Raw genomic sequence first — 13,955 nt, forward strand, 5'->3', positions numbered from 1 at the left:
CAATGTGTATGACCTGACAATTTTACCAGAGATGAAGGGGGCCAGGGAGTGATAAAGAATGGCTAAGTGTCCAAGTAAAGAATGATGCTAAACATTGCTTTTTATTAATAAGTTCATTAACTTTATAAAAGAAATAGTCTACCCTTTTTTTTTTTTTTAAAGATTTTATTTATTTATTTGATAGAGCACAAGTAGTCAGAGAGGCAGGCAGGGAGAGAGGAGGAAGCAGGCTCGATCCCAGGACCCTGGGATCATGACCTGAGCCAAAGGCAGAGGCTTTAACCAACTAAGCCACCCTGTCGCCCCGAGATAGTCTACCTTTAAACAAAACTAAAAAAGCGAGTTTCAATGTACTTCTCACTCGTATCTCACTAGGTAGAATGCAAAAAACAAATCCACGTTAACACACTGTACACTATCATCTCCAATACCAAATGATAATGATAAATGTAACCAATCAATGCTACTCTGCTGGTCTCATTTTGGGGACACTAATAAAAAGAAAATTGGATAACCTTAAGAAATTCTCTAGGAAGGCTGGAAGAATAGAAGGTGGAAAAGTAAATGCAAGTATAAAGGTATATCAGCTTCCAAAGTATTTCTTCACCAGGAAGAAATAAAAATACAAACATAAAGAAATAAATGTTTTGGAAAACGCTATAAAATTTTTAAGTTAATAATGCTTCACATCTAACTAAAGCTTCAAAAACCTGTACAAATGCAAAATTTAGGATAGTGGTTACCTATGGGGAGAAGAGGAGGGGTAGGAGAGGTGCTTCATAAACCATTAAGATAGGCTGATTGTCCTTAACATCTTAACAATAATAAAGCATATTCCTATATGTCTTTTTATATTTAACATGTATATAAATGTGTACACACAAAAATATATACATACACATAAAAATACATAAAACATATATAAAATACAATTTATCAGGGCGCCTGGGTGGCTCAGTGGGTTAAGCCTCTGCCTTTGGCTCAGGTCATGATCTCAGGGTCCTGGGATCGAGCCCTGCATCGGGCTCTCTGTGCAGTGGGGAGCCTGCTTTCCCCTCTCTCTCTGCCTCTCTGCCTACTTGCAATCTCTCTCTCTGTGTCAAATAAGTAAAATCTTAAAAAAAAAAAAAAAATACAATTTATCTAAAACAAATTAACCACTATATAACATGGTTTTTATGCCTCTTTCCCCTTGGATGAGAGCCTGCCCGTCACTACCAGCTATTGCTATTAGAGGGCCTATAAGCTTATAACTGCTACTAAGTCCCATTTAATATAATGAAAAAAACACAATTCCAATATCTGGGAAGGAATACCGGCAATTTATTTTTCCTTCCTGAGCTCAGCCACCCATCTATAAATTAGATATTCCTGGGAAACAAACCTTTATAATACTAATCTGAAAAAGCTAGCTGAATGAAGAATACCTCTTCACTTAGCTAGGCCAAACTCGGTTATTTTTCTCTCTTAAAAAAGTTTAAAATGCAAGTATCCTACATCAATTTGGATCACATTAACTCTATACTAGGGTCTCTGATATATTACTAAGGATCTACGACATGCTAAAAAGGTAACACAAACACAGACTTGGCCTTTAGCATAAAAACCACCACATAAATGGCTGGCATAGACTACAATAGTAGTTTCCCTACTAATTCTCCACTTCCCAGTCAAAATGTTAAAAAAGAAAGAGGGCCCTGGGTGGCTCAGTTGGTTAGGTGACTGCCTTCAGCTCTGGTGATGAGCCTGGAGTCCCAGGAGTCCCTGGAGTCCCTGCTGGGCAGGGAGTCTGCTTCTCCCTCTGACCCTCCCCCTTCTCATGCTTTCTCTCTATCGTTCTCTCTCTCATTCTCTCTTCCTCTCAAATAAATAAAATCTTAATAAAAAAAGAAAAATAAAGAAATAAAGAATGAAATAACCCCCAGACTCAAACAGAAGTAGAAGAATTCTGAAGCTGACTCCAATAAAGGGACTTGGGATACCTGTATTTTTTGGTGGCACAGCCTTTCATCTTAAGCTATTAACACCTCATACTTAGGATCAAGAAATCAACAACTAGTAACATTCTCACCTCAGGCAGGAGTAACAATTATTATTACAGCTAACATTTACTATGTAGTTATTTCATATTTTGACTACCATGCTAAGTGCTTTATATAATAACATCACTATCATAGTAGCTAACATTTATCAAATGCTTTACATATATTAACTGAATCCTTGTAAAATCATCACATAGCTTCTAATATTATTCCCATTTTAGTGATAAGGAAACAAAGAAATAGAGAGTAATTAAAGTTGGGGAATTTGTTAAGTAATTAAAGTAAGTAATTTGCCCTAAATCACAGATTATCTGATACAAAAGCCTGACTTCTTTACCATGTTATCTCATTTAATCCTCATAAAAACCCTATTAGGTGAATACTATCAGTAGTGCTATTATAATTACTGAGGTTTAGAGTATAAGTAACATGCCTAGTCACAGAGTTAGAAAGTGATAAGAGTTGGGACTATACCATAGTCTATATGGTAATACCATATAGTTTATATGGTATACTAAACCAAATTAAACTGTGACCAACAGTAATGCTCTACTCCAATGACTTGCAACCTTGTAGGTAGAGACTATTCAGGGTCCTAAAGTACATTCTCAATTATTTATAATACAGATTTTAGTAAAAATAAATCATCTGTGATCAAACTATTCAGATAAGAGTAACAATATGAACTAAAGGAAGATATGAGAATGACTTCTATTCAAGCTAATCATTACCAAGGTCAATTAAACCTAAGTGTAAATAGTTTTTTATGTATCTTCTGATCATTCTTTTTTCAAGAGATTCATGCTACTACAGTTCCTTTAGTACAAAGGGAATACCTCCACTTTAGAGGTTTCCAAGTTCCAGTTACAAATTTCACTAATAGATTCATAAGTTTTCTTAAATTTTAATCTGGTACAGTTTCAGGGTAATTTTAATTAAAAGTGAGTATTAATCTTACTCAAAGCCATTAGGTATTTGCATTATTAAGCAACCTTTTATTATTAACTGTAAAAAATATCTGTTACATTTCTCAAATTAAGCAACACAATCTAAAAATTGAAAATGTCTATACCAAATTAAGTCAGCACCTAAAGTTCGCCATCTTGAAATATCTGAAAGTTTTTTTTTCATTTAGTTATTTATAATAACTTACAACAAATCAAATACATAAAAGTGCTTAAAGACAAATAGGAAACCATGCACAGGCAAAACTATCATCAAATATATAATGCTTTGATAAGCATCTATGCTAAAAAAAAAAGTTGTAGTCAGAGAAATACATCCCCAAAGACAAAAATCAAAGAAAACGTGTCCTTATATTCAAAAGTTTAAATTATTCCAAATATAAGAAATCTTACCTCTTTAATATTCAGGGGTCTTCCACTAAGATCATATTTGTTCATAGTTTCTAGTGCTTTCTTTACGAATTCTTCATCTTTGAATTCAACCACACTTAAGGAGGAAAAATTTATAGGAAATGTTTATTTACTAAGTTTACTTCCTTCCAATCAGAAGTTTAAATTTGACTTAAGATACTTTAAAAAAAAAATTCTTACCCACAACCCTATATCCAGGTAGATTGGTCAATATATGCAAAAGAAAAAAAAGTTTTAGATCAGTAGATGAAGTTAATGGCAGACTCTAATATTTAAGTCCATTAAAAGCAATCAATTATTACATTTTGTCTTTTACACTTCCAGAACATAATAGGCAAGTACCACAAATTTCCTGTCAATGTTTAAATCTATATTTAAGACGATAAAATCTAGCATTTAACAATCTTAAAGCAAATATTTATTTTTAGAGGCCTCTTCTTTAAATTAAAACTAAGTAATGTCATTGCACAAATTTAATCAAAAGTAACTGAAGGAAATAACTGAAGGTTTCAACATACCTATTCTTATACTGTTAAGAATATTTTCAAAAGATGTATGATGTACAAATTTCATGTATACCTTTCAATTAAAATCAAAATAGGAAATAACTGCATTTTTAACTAAGTTCTCTATGACAGAAAACTGGCTGCATACAATTTAACAGCATCCAGTTTAAGTATGTAAAAGAAAATCACCTATGCTAAAGAAACAAATTCATAGAATCATTTTAAAATAATTATTTGTCATTATACTGTTTGAAGTGCCATTTGTATGTGATGACAAAGCTTTTCTCATGCACCAACTAGTTTTTGCAATATAATTTAACACTTTTAAAAGCTTTCCATTGTATTCTTCTGTGTATTGCTTTCTTGTTGCTAAAATCTTGTTGCTAAAATCTTGTTGCTAAAAATCAAAATAGTACGACTATCAACCAATTCCTTCTATGTCAATTTAATCATCAAAGTCATTCATACCAATTGGTCAGAGCCCTGCCTATTAACGTAGTCTTGCAGGCGACCAAATTAAGTTCTTCAATATAAGTTTCAAACATACATTCTGAATTAACACCTTTAAGCTATGGGCTTCTCATAGAACTCTTAGGGAAAATTATCAATTCAGTAACTTTTAAAATATCCTTGAAGACATCAAAACACAACAAAAAAAATCCTATATTAAAATCTGTTGGCTAAGAAAAAGCATTACCTTAGAGCATTAGAAAAGTGAATGCCCTTTATGAAACCCAGCCCTTCCAGGCAGCTAGTTTGGTCTGGATAAGTGTCAGAGTTGCTCGTATAAAGCCTCAAATCTTGCATAATAAAGTAAAACAAAATGAAACTTAAGTTTCCAAAAACTGGTACAAATATTATACAAAAAAGTAAACTGCTGAGGAACTTTTAAACCTCAAGCAGATTATTGCCCACAGCACTTACCCTTGATTTTCCTTCCGCATCCTTAAAGAGCTCCACGTATGTAACCTCACCAACTACATAAGACATACAAAAGGAAGATACCAAGAAACAATACATTTAAACACCAATATCTTGCTTTACTGCACACCTGTGCACAACTCTACAGAAAAGCACCTATTATTCACCAACAATCAAAACCAGACCAACATACCTCCTATCAATGGCTATATAAATTTAACTAATTTTCTGAAATGTACATCATCCACGTTCTCTAAAAAAAGCTAACAACCATATTAACCTAATTCATACTACAGATCATATTTTGGCCAGCATGATATAGTTGGTGAACAAATGCACATATACATACAAATGGTCCCTTAGCCTATCATATTAAAAACATCAACATTAACACTTTTCAAATAACTTTGGTCGCCTACACACAACAGCTGTTTTAAGGTGACTTTCTACCTGAATGTCTTCAATCATATTTGCCATCAGTAAACTAAATTTACAAGTCATGCTTCACAGCAAGCCACACACTTTCTAAAAAAAGTCAATGAATAAAACCAATCAAATAGTTGTCACCTTACAACAGATACACCAATGCAAATTTTTTTTTATTTATTAGAAGAGATCAGCCTCAAAGCCAAGTACATAATTTGCAGGACTGTTGAAACTCAATTTTTCAAGAGATAACAAAGCTAACTTTTACAAGATCAAATATTAAAATTATTTTTCCCCAAAACCAACCATGTATATAAAATGAAGGTTTTCAGGTTTTTCTAGAAACAAAACTGCAACAGCAGTAACGCAATTTTAATATAGAACTGCAGAGACAGCATCATGGCATTCATGACAATGCAAACAAAATGAACTCCACAGCCAGATTCCAGACTCCACCAAGATAATAACAAGACAGCTTTTGGAAAAAAATAATCAGACCTTATTATTCATACTTTAACACGCTAAATGTATTGCTTAACTAATGCAATAGTCCTTTAAAAAATCTATAAAAACTTCAACTAGACAAAGCAATCACTTTAACAAAATTCTTGGTGGCATGCATATGCTGGCTCACTACTATACCACTAAAATGGGAAAAAAAAAAAAAAGAACTTCATTTATCCATAAGACTTTGTAATGAAATCATGTCAAGTGAAAGAGGAGGAAAAGAATTCATGTCAAGAAATAAACAAAATTCAATTTTTTGAGTCTGTGTGGCTCAGGGGAATAAAAAACGTTTGCTTAGTTCCCTCCCCTTTCTATGTGAAGATTATCCAACAGTGGGTTTATCAGGGATGGTTACCTTTTTCTCTCATTAGATCTTTAATAGCTTGCCATTTCATATCATATGGAATGTTGCTAATGAAAACTCTGTTTCGATTTGGACCCTTCTTTTCTCCAGTGCCTGAATTCTTGTCTTTTGAATAAGGATGAAATCTATTAGCCTTCTTATTTCCTGAAGATTTTTCTTTTAATTCAGATTTATCTTCTTTGACTGATTCATCATTCTCCCTATGAATTAAAAACAAAACAAGAAGAAAACCTCAGTCATGTTTCTAATAATAGAAGCCTACATTACACAAATATTTTATATTTATCACTTCACTTCACAAAACTCTCCAATAAGACCTTAGCAAAGCAGCTGGAGAGTCAGCTCGCTTGCTTTGAAATTACCCAGTGCCATTTCAAAGCAAGGATTTGGGCATCTTACCAAACTTCTCATTTAATAATCCTCTTTTTTCGCATATTAAATAGCTGCAGCATCCAGTCTCCCAGCTTCTCCCATTATACTACTTAATAAATATTATTAGAACCTAACAAGAGGGGAAAATGGGTGATTTTATTCCTAGAATATATGTAACAGCCCTCTTTAAAGAAGTCCTAACTTTCCGAGCTTCAATCAAAACTCTATAAAGAATTAATCTGCAAAAGGATACCCTGAAAAAAGTTTATCTCTTCAAGATTAACAGTTTCTTCACATAACTTTTCTCCTCCTTGTTTAAAAACATAACTAAAATACATAGTTTTACTATCTATATATGCATACACTCCTACATTTCTTGTAAATTTTTTCTATTCTCAATTTTGATCAATGTAATTAATTGGTCAGGTATTCTAATATTTTCATACTCAGTATTTCCTGTGTATTAACCTATAAAGTAGGATAGGGCACTTCATAGAATCATGTAACTTTTATTGGTAGTTGTTACCTAGAAGGTGGGATGGAGTATGAGTGGAGATGGGAAGCAGTACATAGAGGCAACACAAATAAGAATTTTATAAATCTACTTTTTAATGAGAACCTAACTGGAAAAATCTTTAATTTCTAAGACTGCAATCACAAGTGGGGGGTTTGGGAGGTAGGAAAAGAATAAATGAAACAAGATGGGATCCAGAGGGAGACAAACCATTAGGAGACTCTTAATCTCACAAAACAAACGGAGGGTTGCAGGGCAGGGAGAAGGTGGTGGGGTTATGGACACTAGGGAAGGTATGTGATATGCTGAGTCCTGTGAAGTGTGTAAACCTGGCAACTCACAGACCTGTACCCCTGGGGCTAATAAAACATTATATGTTAATTAAAAAATAAAAAATTATTAAAAAAAGACTGCAATCACAATGCAACTATATGATGGTACCCACCAACCATCTATAACATGTAAATATATGCTTAAAGAAAACCTTATAGATAAAAATCTGGGTATATATTATAAAAATATAATTTACTTTTCAAAAGTAATCTTTTTTTTACAGAAGAAATAACAATAGGTTTCTTTTAAATCACTAATTACTCTAGTGAATCTAAAACTATTTAGTAAAACTTCAATTTAAAGTAATTTTCCATGAGGTGCCTGGATGGCTCAGTTGGTTAAGCATCCAACTCTCGAGTTCGGCTCAGGTCATGATCTCAAAGCCCCGCATCTGGCTCTATATTGGGCATGGAACCCACTTAAGAATCTTTCTTTGCCTCTCCGTCTGCACCTCCCCATACATGCCACCCCTCCACCACCCCCCCCCGTTATCTCTCTCCCCTCTCTAAAAAAATATAAACAAACAGATAAATAATTTTCCACAAACACATACTAATAAAAATCTCTGGGAATGACATTCAAAATCCAAATCTTTTAAAGCTTCTTCGCTTAGTCCAACAACCAACCAGGATTCATAATGCAGGCTCTAATTTATCTTCTAAGCCAAGTAACTGTGGGAATCTATACACTGCAGTGCTCCACACACACCTAATGTGGTCATTTGTTCCTTACTATACTAAGCTTTTTAGGTACTACTTTCCTGAGCAGGTAAGAGCACAGCCATAAATAAATTATGTAAAACTGTAAGAACAAAAACTCTCTGCATTGGTATGAGCAGCATCTAGCACTGTGACTGCACATAATATGTCACTCAATAAATATTAATTTTTGAATGCATGAACAGTCAATTAAGAACCCATCCTAATATGAGCACAGATGGTGCTGCTGTCTGCCAGAAAAACTGCTAAAATCAAGGAAGAGACATTAAGGGCCAAACTTGCTCTGCCAGCCTTTTCAGACCTCGACAGGGGCACCTTTCCGGTCAAACATCTCTCCCCCGAAATGGCAGAGCCTGTAAGTGGTCTTACAACTGTCCAACTCCACCAAGTACCTATCTGTCTGAATAGTGTGCCACTTCTGAAAATGGCAGGAAGCAGCCAAAAGGTACAGAGGCCTTTTCTCTGGTTTCTGAGTACAACAGATACAAGAACTCTTCTTTTTTAATTCCCCAAGGAACCCATTTACATAGTAGGCTGAATTCAGTGAATGGCTTTAAAATAAGTCTGTTCAGGTAACCCGACATCTATATAGTCGCTAGCTCAATGCGCCTTCTCCTACCCATTTTCTTCCTGGATGGAACCAATTATGAAAATGGCACAAAGTTCTAAAATACTATGTTCTTCTATTCTTACATGAATGTTGTGTTTGCTGACAACAATCTGATAATTCCATTAAAAAGCAGTATTAGAGGGACACCTGGGTGGCTCAGTTGTCTAAGCAACTGCCTTTGGCTCAGGTCACGTTCCCAGAGTCCCAGGATTGAGCCCTACATCTGGCTCCCAGCTCCACAGGAGTCTGCTTCTCCCTCTGACCTTCTCCCCTTTCATGCTCTCTCTCACCATCTCTCTTTCAAATAAATAAATCATATCTTTTTTTTTTTTTAAAGATTTTATTTATTCATTTGACACAGAGAGATCACAAGTAGGCAGAGAGGCAGGCAGAGAGAGAGAGAGGAGGAAGCAGGCTCCCCGCGGAGCAGAGAACCCGATGCGGGACTCGATCCCAGGACCCTGAGATCATGACCTGAGCCGAAGGCAGCGGCTTAACCCACTGAGCCACCCAGGCGCCCCATATCTTTTTTTAAAAAAAGCAATTAATGTATAGGGTAGGATATCTTCTCTAAAATATTTATTCCAACAATGATAAGACAGAGCAATTTCTTCAAGTTTTCAACAATTAGCAGCATATTAAAGATACTGTTACACTGCTCATCTATAATGCATAAATTATCTATGGAATGCAGATCAGTTTAGTGGCTAGAGGTATGGTCTGATTATTAAGAAACTAAGATATAGGGGCGCCTGGGTGGCTCAGTGGGTTAAGCCTCTGCCTTCAGCTCAGGTCATGATTTCAGGATCCTGGGATCTCTGCTCAGCAGGGAACCTGCTTCCTCCTCCCTCTCTCTGCCTGCCTCTCTGCCTGCTTGTGATCTCTGTCTGTCAAATAAATAACTAAAATCTTAAAAAAAAAAGAAACTAAGATATAATTATTCAATTCCTAAACTCTTTTTATGCCATAAATACACCATGGAATAGACAATTAAGATACATGTGAAAACTCTCAGAGAAACGACACTACATAGTATCAAATATTGGCACTAGATCCTGAATTCCATGTAATAAAGCTCAGACTATTCATTTAAACAAACTCTCTTCTTAATGTACTTGAGATAAAGACTGTGACTATTTTAAATCACTAACAGGTTATCTACTCTTAAGATGGAATTATGCCTACCCAAATTATAATATAAATATCTGAAAAATCAATATTCAACACCAAACAAGGAAAATAGTTTTAATTTTAAAAACAGTGCTATAGTATGCAATCTAAAATTAAGCACAGGGGCACCTGGGTGGCTCAGTGGGTTAAGGCCTCTACCTTCAGCTCAGGTCATGATCCCAGGGTCCTGGAATGGAGCCCCATATCAGGCTCTCTGCTCAGCAGGGAGCCTAGTTCCTCCTCTCTCTCTGCCTGCCTCTCTGCCTACTTGTGATCTCTGTCAAATAAATAAATAAAATAAAATAAAATAAAAAATACAAATACAAATAAAATTAAGCACAGTTCCATTCTTTACTACCAATATGGTTAAAAAAATATATTACACTTCAAACACTTCACCTTGCTTCAATGCTTAATATTTCATACAATATTTTATACCCTAATATAACTCTCAATCTCTATATACGGTTTTACCTAAGCACACAGAAATAATAAAGAGTTGTAACAATACTGCTATTTTACCTCCTAGTCACATAAGAAAAGGAGAACTGGTATACCATTTTGACATAAACAAAAAGACTAAACCTAGGAAAACATCTTTAATTTCTTGTCAAAAGATGTGAATATGCCCATAAAGTCCTTGTGCATATGTTTCATGATCATAAAAGTTCACATCTGCATTTCTTAAACAAATATACTAGGCCTTTTAAAGCATAAGGCCTAGGGGCGCCTGGGTGGCTCAGGTCATGACCTCAGGGCTCTGGAATGGAGCCCCATGTCTGGTTCTCTGCTCAGCAAGGAGCTTGCTTCCCCTTGTCTCTCTGCCTACTTGTGATCTCTCTGTCAAGTAAATAAATTAACTCTTTCAAAAAATAAGTAAGTAAAGCGTAAGGCCTTGGGGATACAAAGATGAATAAAACACACGGGTTTCCATCCTCAATGACTATGGATTAACCTCAGAAAAGTCATTTCAATCTTGGTAAGTGGCACTCTGTTCACTTCTAAGTAAGGCAATATTTGGTAATTTTTATAATCTGTGAATCCTTATCCTTAAAAATGTATGGTAATCAACTCCAGGATTGTGGGTTGGATTGTTAAGTACACATACAGTAATCAACTCAAGGGTTTTGTGTTGGATTATTAACTACTCCAGTTGGTTCTTAGAGTTAAAGAAAAAAAAAAAAAAAAAGTTTTTTTTAGGTTGACGCAGGTAAATGTCCCTAGTTATTCAGTGTGAGTGACCCATGCTGGACCACTATACGGTTCTTATGGAACTGACAGTACAAGAAACCCTTGAGAATAAATTTGCATCTTTATTCAACTTTTGAGAAAAGAGGAAGGGCGAGAGATGAATTATAAGCAATATGAAAAAATCTTCATTTGTATTTACTAGTAACATTCCCTAATTTCTTCACTTTATAGTCTCCTCATCTTCAGTTAGAAGTGAGATTCTTTCCTACCTCTGTCCTCTCCTATCCAGGTAAACCAAAATGAGACATTAAAAGAGATTAAAGACTTGGGAGGTTTAGATACCAGCTTTATCTGTACTGACACTATTATACTAATCATACCCAAGTATAGTAGGGCTTCTTTCTGTAATTCAAGGCTGTACCTTTTGTTCAGCAGGCAAGCCCATGTTTAGATATAAACAAAAAGCACATATTTTATATTTAGCATTCCAATGCTTTTTATTCGAATTTTTGATGCCAAATTCCAGACAGCCAACAATTTTGGCAGGCATAGTATAAAGTGATCACTTTCCCTCAGCCCAGTTACTGAGGTGCGCCACTTTGCACCTAGCAACAAATTCCACTGAGGTTGAATCTCTTATACCTACATCTCTATTCTACCTAGAAGATGCCACTTGTGCTATTCAAACCCAACTAAGAACAAGAGTGTCATAACTGAGCTGGGAGAGCTACCTCATCTGCACTCAACCCCTACACAAACTAGTCCAGGTCTTACCCTATCGCTTCAAACATTTTATACAAAAGAAAAGAACATTTCTCTTCCCTATTTTAGTGTGACCATATGTTCACTGCCTTCTACTCTGAAGCATAACTGAGAGAAGGAAAAGGATGTTTGGGCTAAATTATTAACATACTTTCAACTTCAAGTTTAAAGAGCTGAGCACATGCAAAGGAATGCCTGATTCATATCCCCTACATAACAAGAACAATGGGAAGCATGGTATTTTCTTATAACTAGAATTTATGGATTCGAGCTAACTAAATTCTTTATAAGCCCTGATGGCTGGGGCAATCTTAGAAGTAGTGGGTTTTCTTCAATTAAAAAACAAAATCTTATTTTACCAACTTACCAAAATTAAGAATAAACCATCACACGATGAGTTCTTAAAAAAGAACCTGCATGACTTACAAACATTTGCGAGGTCGGGAGTGGGAGGGGAGCAAGACACCACGCGCCTTTTCCCTTTCAGAATAACCCTTACCAATTCAAGAATAACACAATGGATTCAGTCTAACAGCACACTATTCAACTTCCTCTTGGTATGTATCAGTTCAGAAATTAATATATCCTTTGGAAAGCCACAATAAACACTGAACTTCTAAAGCTCAGAATAAGGCCAGGAGAAGGGGCAATATTCCTTTGAAATACGTTCTCCGTAGTTAAGAGGAAATGTCCGATGATGTCATCCCTAGATACTCCCTAGTGATGAACACTAACTACAGTACTGGGCTTTGAAAGGGGGACCATTTTCCTGCAGACCGTGGTGGCCGCGGAGCTTTGCTCAAAGGTTCTCCAGCTGAAGTCTGGGAAGAAGGGGTGACCCGCAGTCTCGGGAGGATCAACAGGGGAGGGGCGTCGGCCCCGGGCTCGCACCCCGGCTCCTCCCGCACCGTGCGGGAGGGTAAGGCCTGGGAGCGGCCCGGCTTGCACCTGCTCCTCCCGCCGCCCACGGCCCTGGGGCGGTTATCCTTCACCGAGGCCCAGGCCGGCTTCGACCCCCCCCACACACGCCCGCCCGCCACAGGCCGACTCCCCACTCCCCACTTCGCCCCGGTCCCCGGAGAAAAAGACAATACATTTTAACGCCATTGGAGCTGCTGCTGTGTTGCGGCGGCTGCTTCTCCGGCTCCGGCGGGTGCGGTTCTCGCCGCGGCTCGCCCGGCTGCTCCACGGGCTGCTGATGCGGACTGTCGTCGCCAGCGGCCCGAAGCACCTCGGGCTTGTCGGCGTCCGCCATCCCGCTACCGCTGCCTCCGCCTCCCCCTCAGCCGCCTGCGCTGAGGGGCTCCGAGCGCTACAATGGCGGCGGCCGCGAAAGCGGTAACGGATCCCGATTTGAAAAGGCCCCGAGCGCTCAGTTGCCCGGATCTCGCGAGAACCGGTCGGAGCTGGGAGACTGGGAGAGGGTGTGAGCCTGATGTGGGGGGTGGGAGTGGAGGGGTAGGGGGGAGGGATGGGGTGGCGGCGGGTCAGGGCCGCCATTGCTGCGGTCCGCCCTGCCTGAGCCCAGGAAGGTCTTGACTTGTCCAGAAGCCCCCGGTGGGGCCATGTTCTGACCACCAGCCTGCCTGTCGCTTGGCACCCAATGGGGTCTTCGCTTACAGAAGTCGGCTCTGAGTGCTAGAAATCCCTAGAGCTCTGAAACCCAGACTATGCAATTCATCCCTGGTAGGGGCAGTTTAAATTAAAGAGGCACATACCACTTTGCATCTTTAAAGACATCTGCAAATCTTCAGACTCTCCTTAGAAATCCTTTGAATAATGCAAATAAATCACTTGCCACTTGAATGCCTAGGCACCCTGTGGACATTCAATAAATAGTTATTGATGACAGGTTGCAATTCACCAAAATGAATAGCTTTGAATTTCTTTGAATTCCGGTTGTTCTTAAGAAGGAGGCTTTCCTTTAGAACTCGGCTATCAGCTTACAAAAAGACTGAAGTTTTTGAATTCTCTGGGCAGCCACCAATGAGGAGAATCTATAATTTTAATAAGAAATCTTCTAGAATGGCTGATAATGGACATTTTGGTTTGGAGTACTGTTTATTTTATGTTGATGAAAATTATATTTGAAGCAGTTAATAGGTTTTCAAACAAATTTAATTACCATGTGGAGTTTTAAAA

General features: G+C 37.3%; 1 protein-coding gene across 5 annotated transcripts in view; it reads right to left on the reverse strand.

Moving 5' to 3' along the window:
• The window catches only part of MYEF2 (myelin expression factor 2), a 32,064-nt gene extending 18,845 nt beyond the window's left edge, over nt 1-13,219 (reverse strand). For 3 of the 5 annotated variants that reach the window (XM_032343631.1, XM_032343627.1, XM_032343630.1), the window contains exons 1-5: nt 12,908-13,217; nt 6,134-6,342; nt 4,849-4,901; nt 3,599-3,606; nt 3,401-3,494 (exon numbers count right to left, since the gene is read on the reverse strand). In XM_032343631.1, the coding sequence (XP_032199522.1) occupies nt 3,401-3,494; nt 3,599-3,606; nt 4,849-4,901; nt 6,134-6,342; nt 12,908-13,068 (525 nt within the window). In that variant the 5' untranslated portion in view covers nt 13,069-13,217. Of the gene's footprint in view, nt 1-3,400; nt 3,495-3,598; nt 3,607-4,848; nt 4,902-6,133; nt 6,343-12,907 lie in introns of all 5 variants that reach the window. The other 2 variants (XM_032343628.1, XM_032343629.1) reach the window with 1 other exon arrangement.
• Nucleotides 13,220-13,955: the final 736 nt, after the last annotated feature.

Source organism: Mustela erminea, chromosome 5 (assembly GCF_009829155.1).
Source record: "Mustela erminea isolate mMusErm1 chromosome 5, mMusErm1.Pri, whole genome shotgun sequence".
In the NCBI taxonomy this organism is placed as follows: Eukaryota; Metazoa; Chordata; class Mammalia; order Carnivora; family Mustelidae; genus Mustela; species Mustela erminea.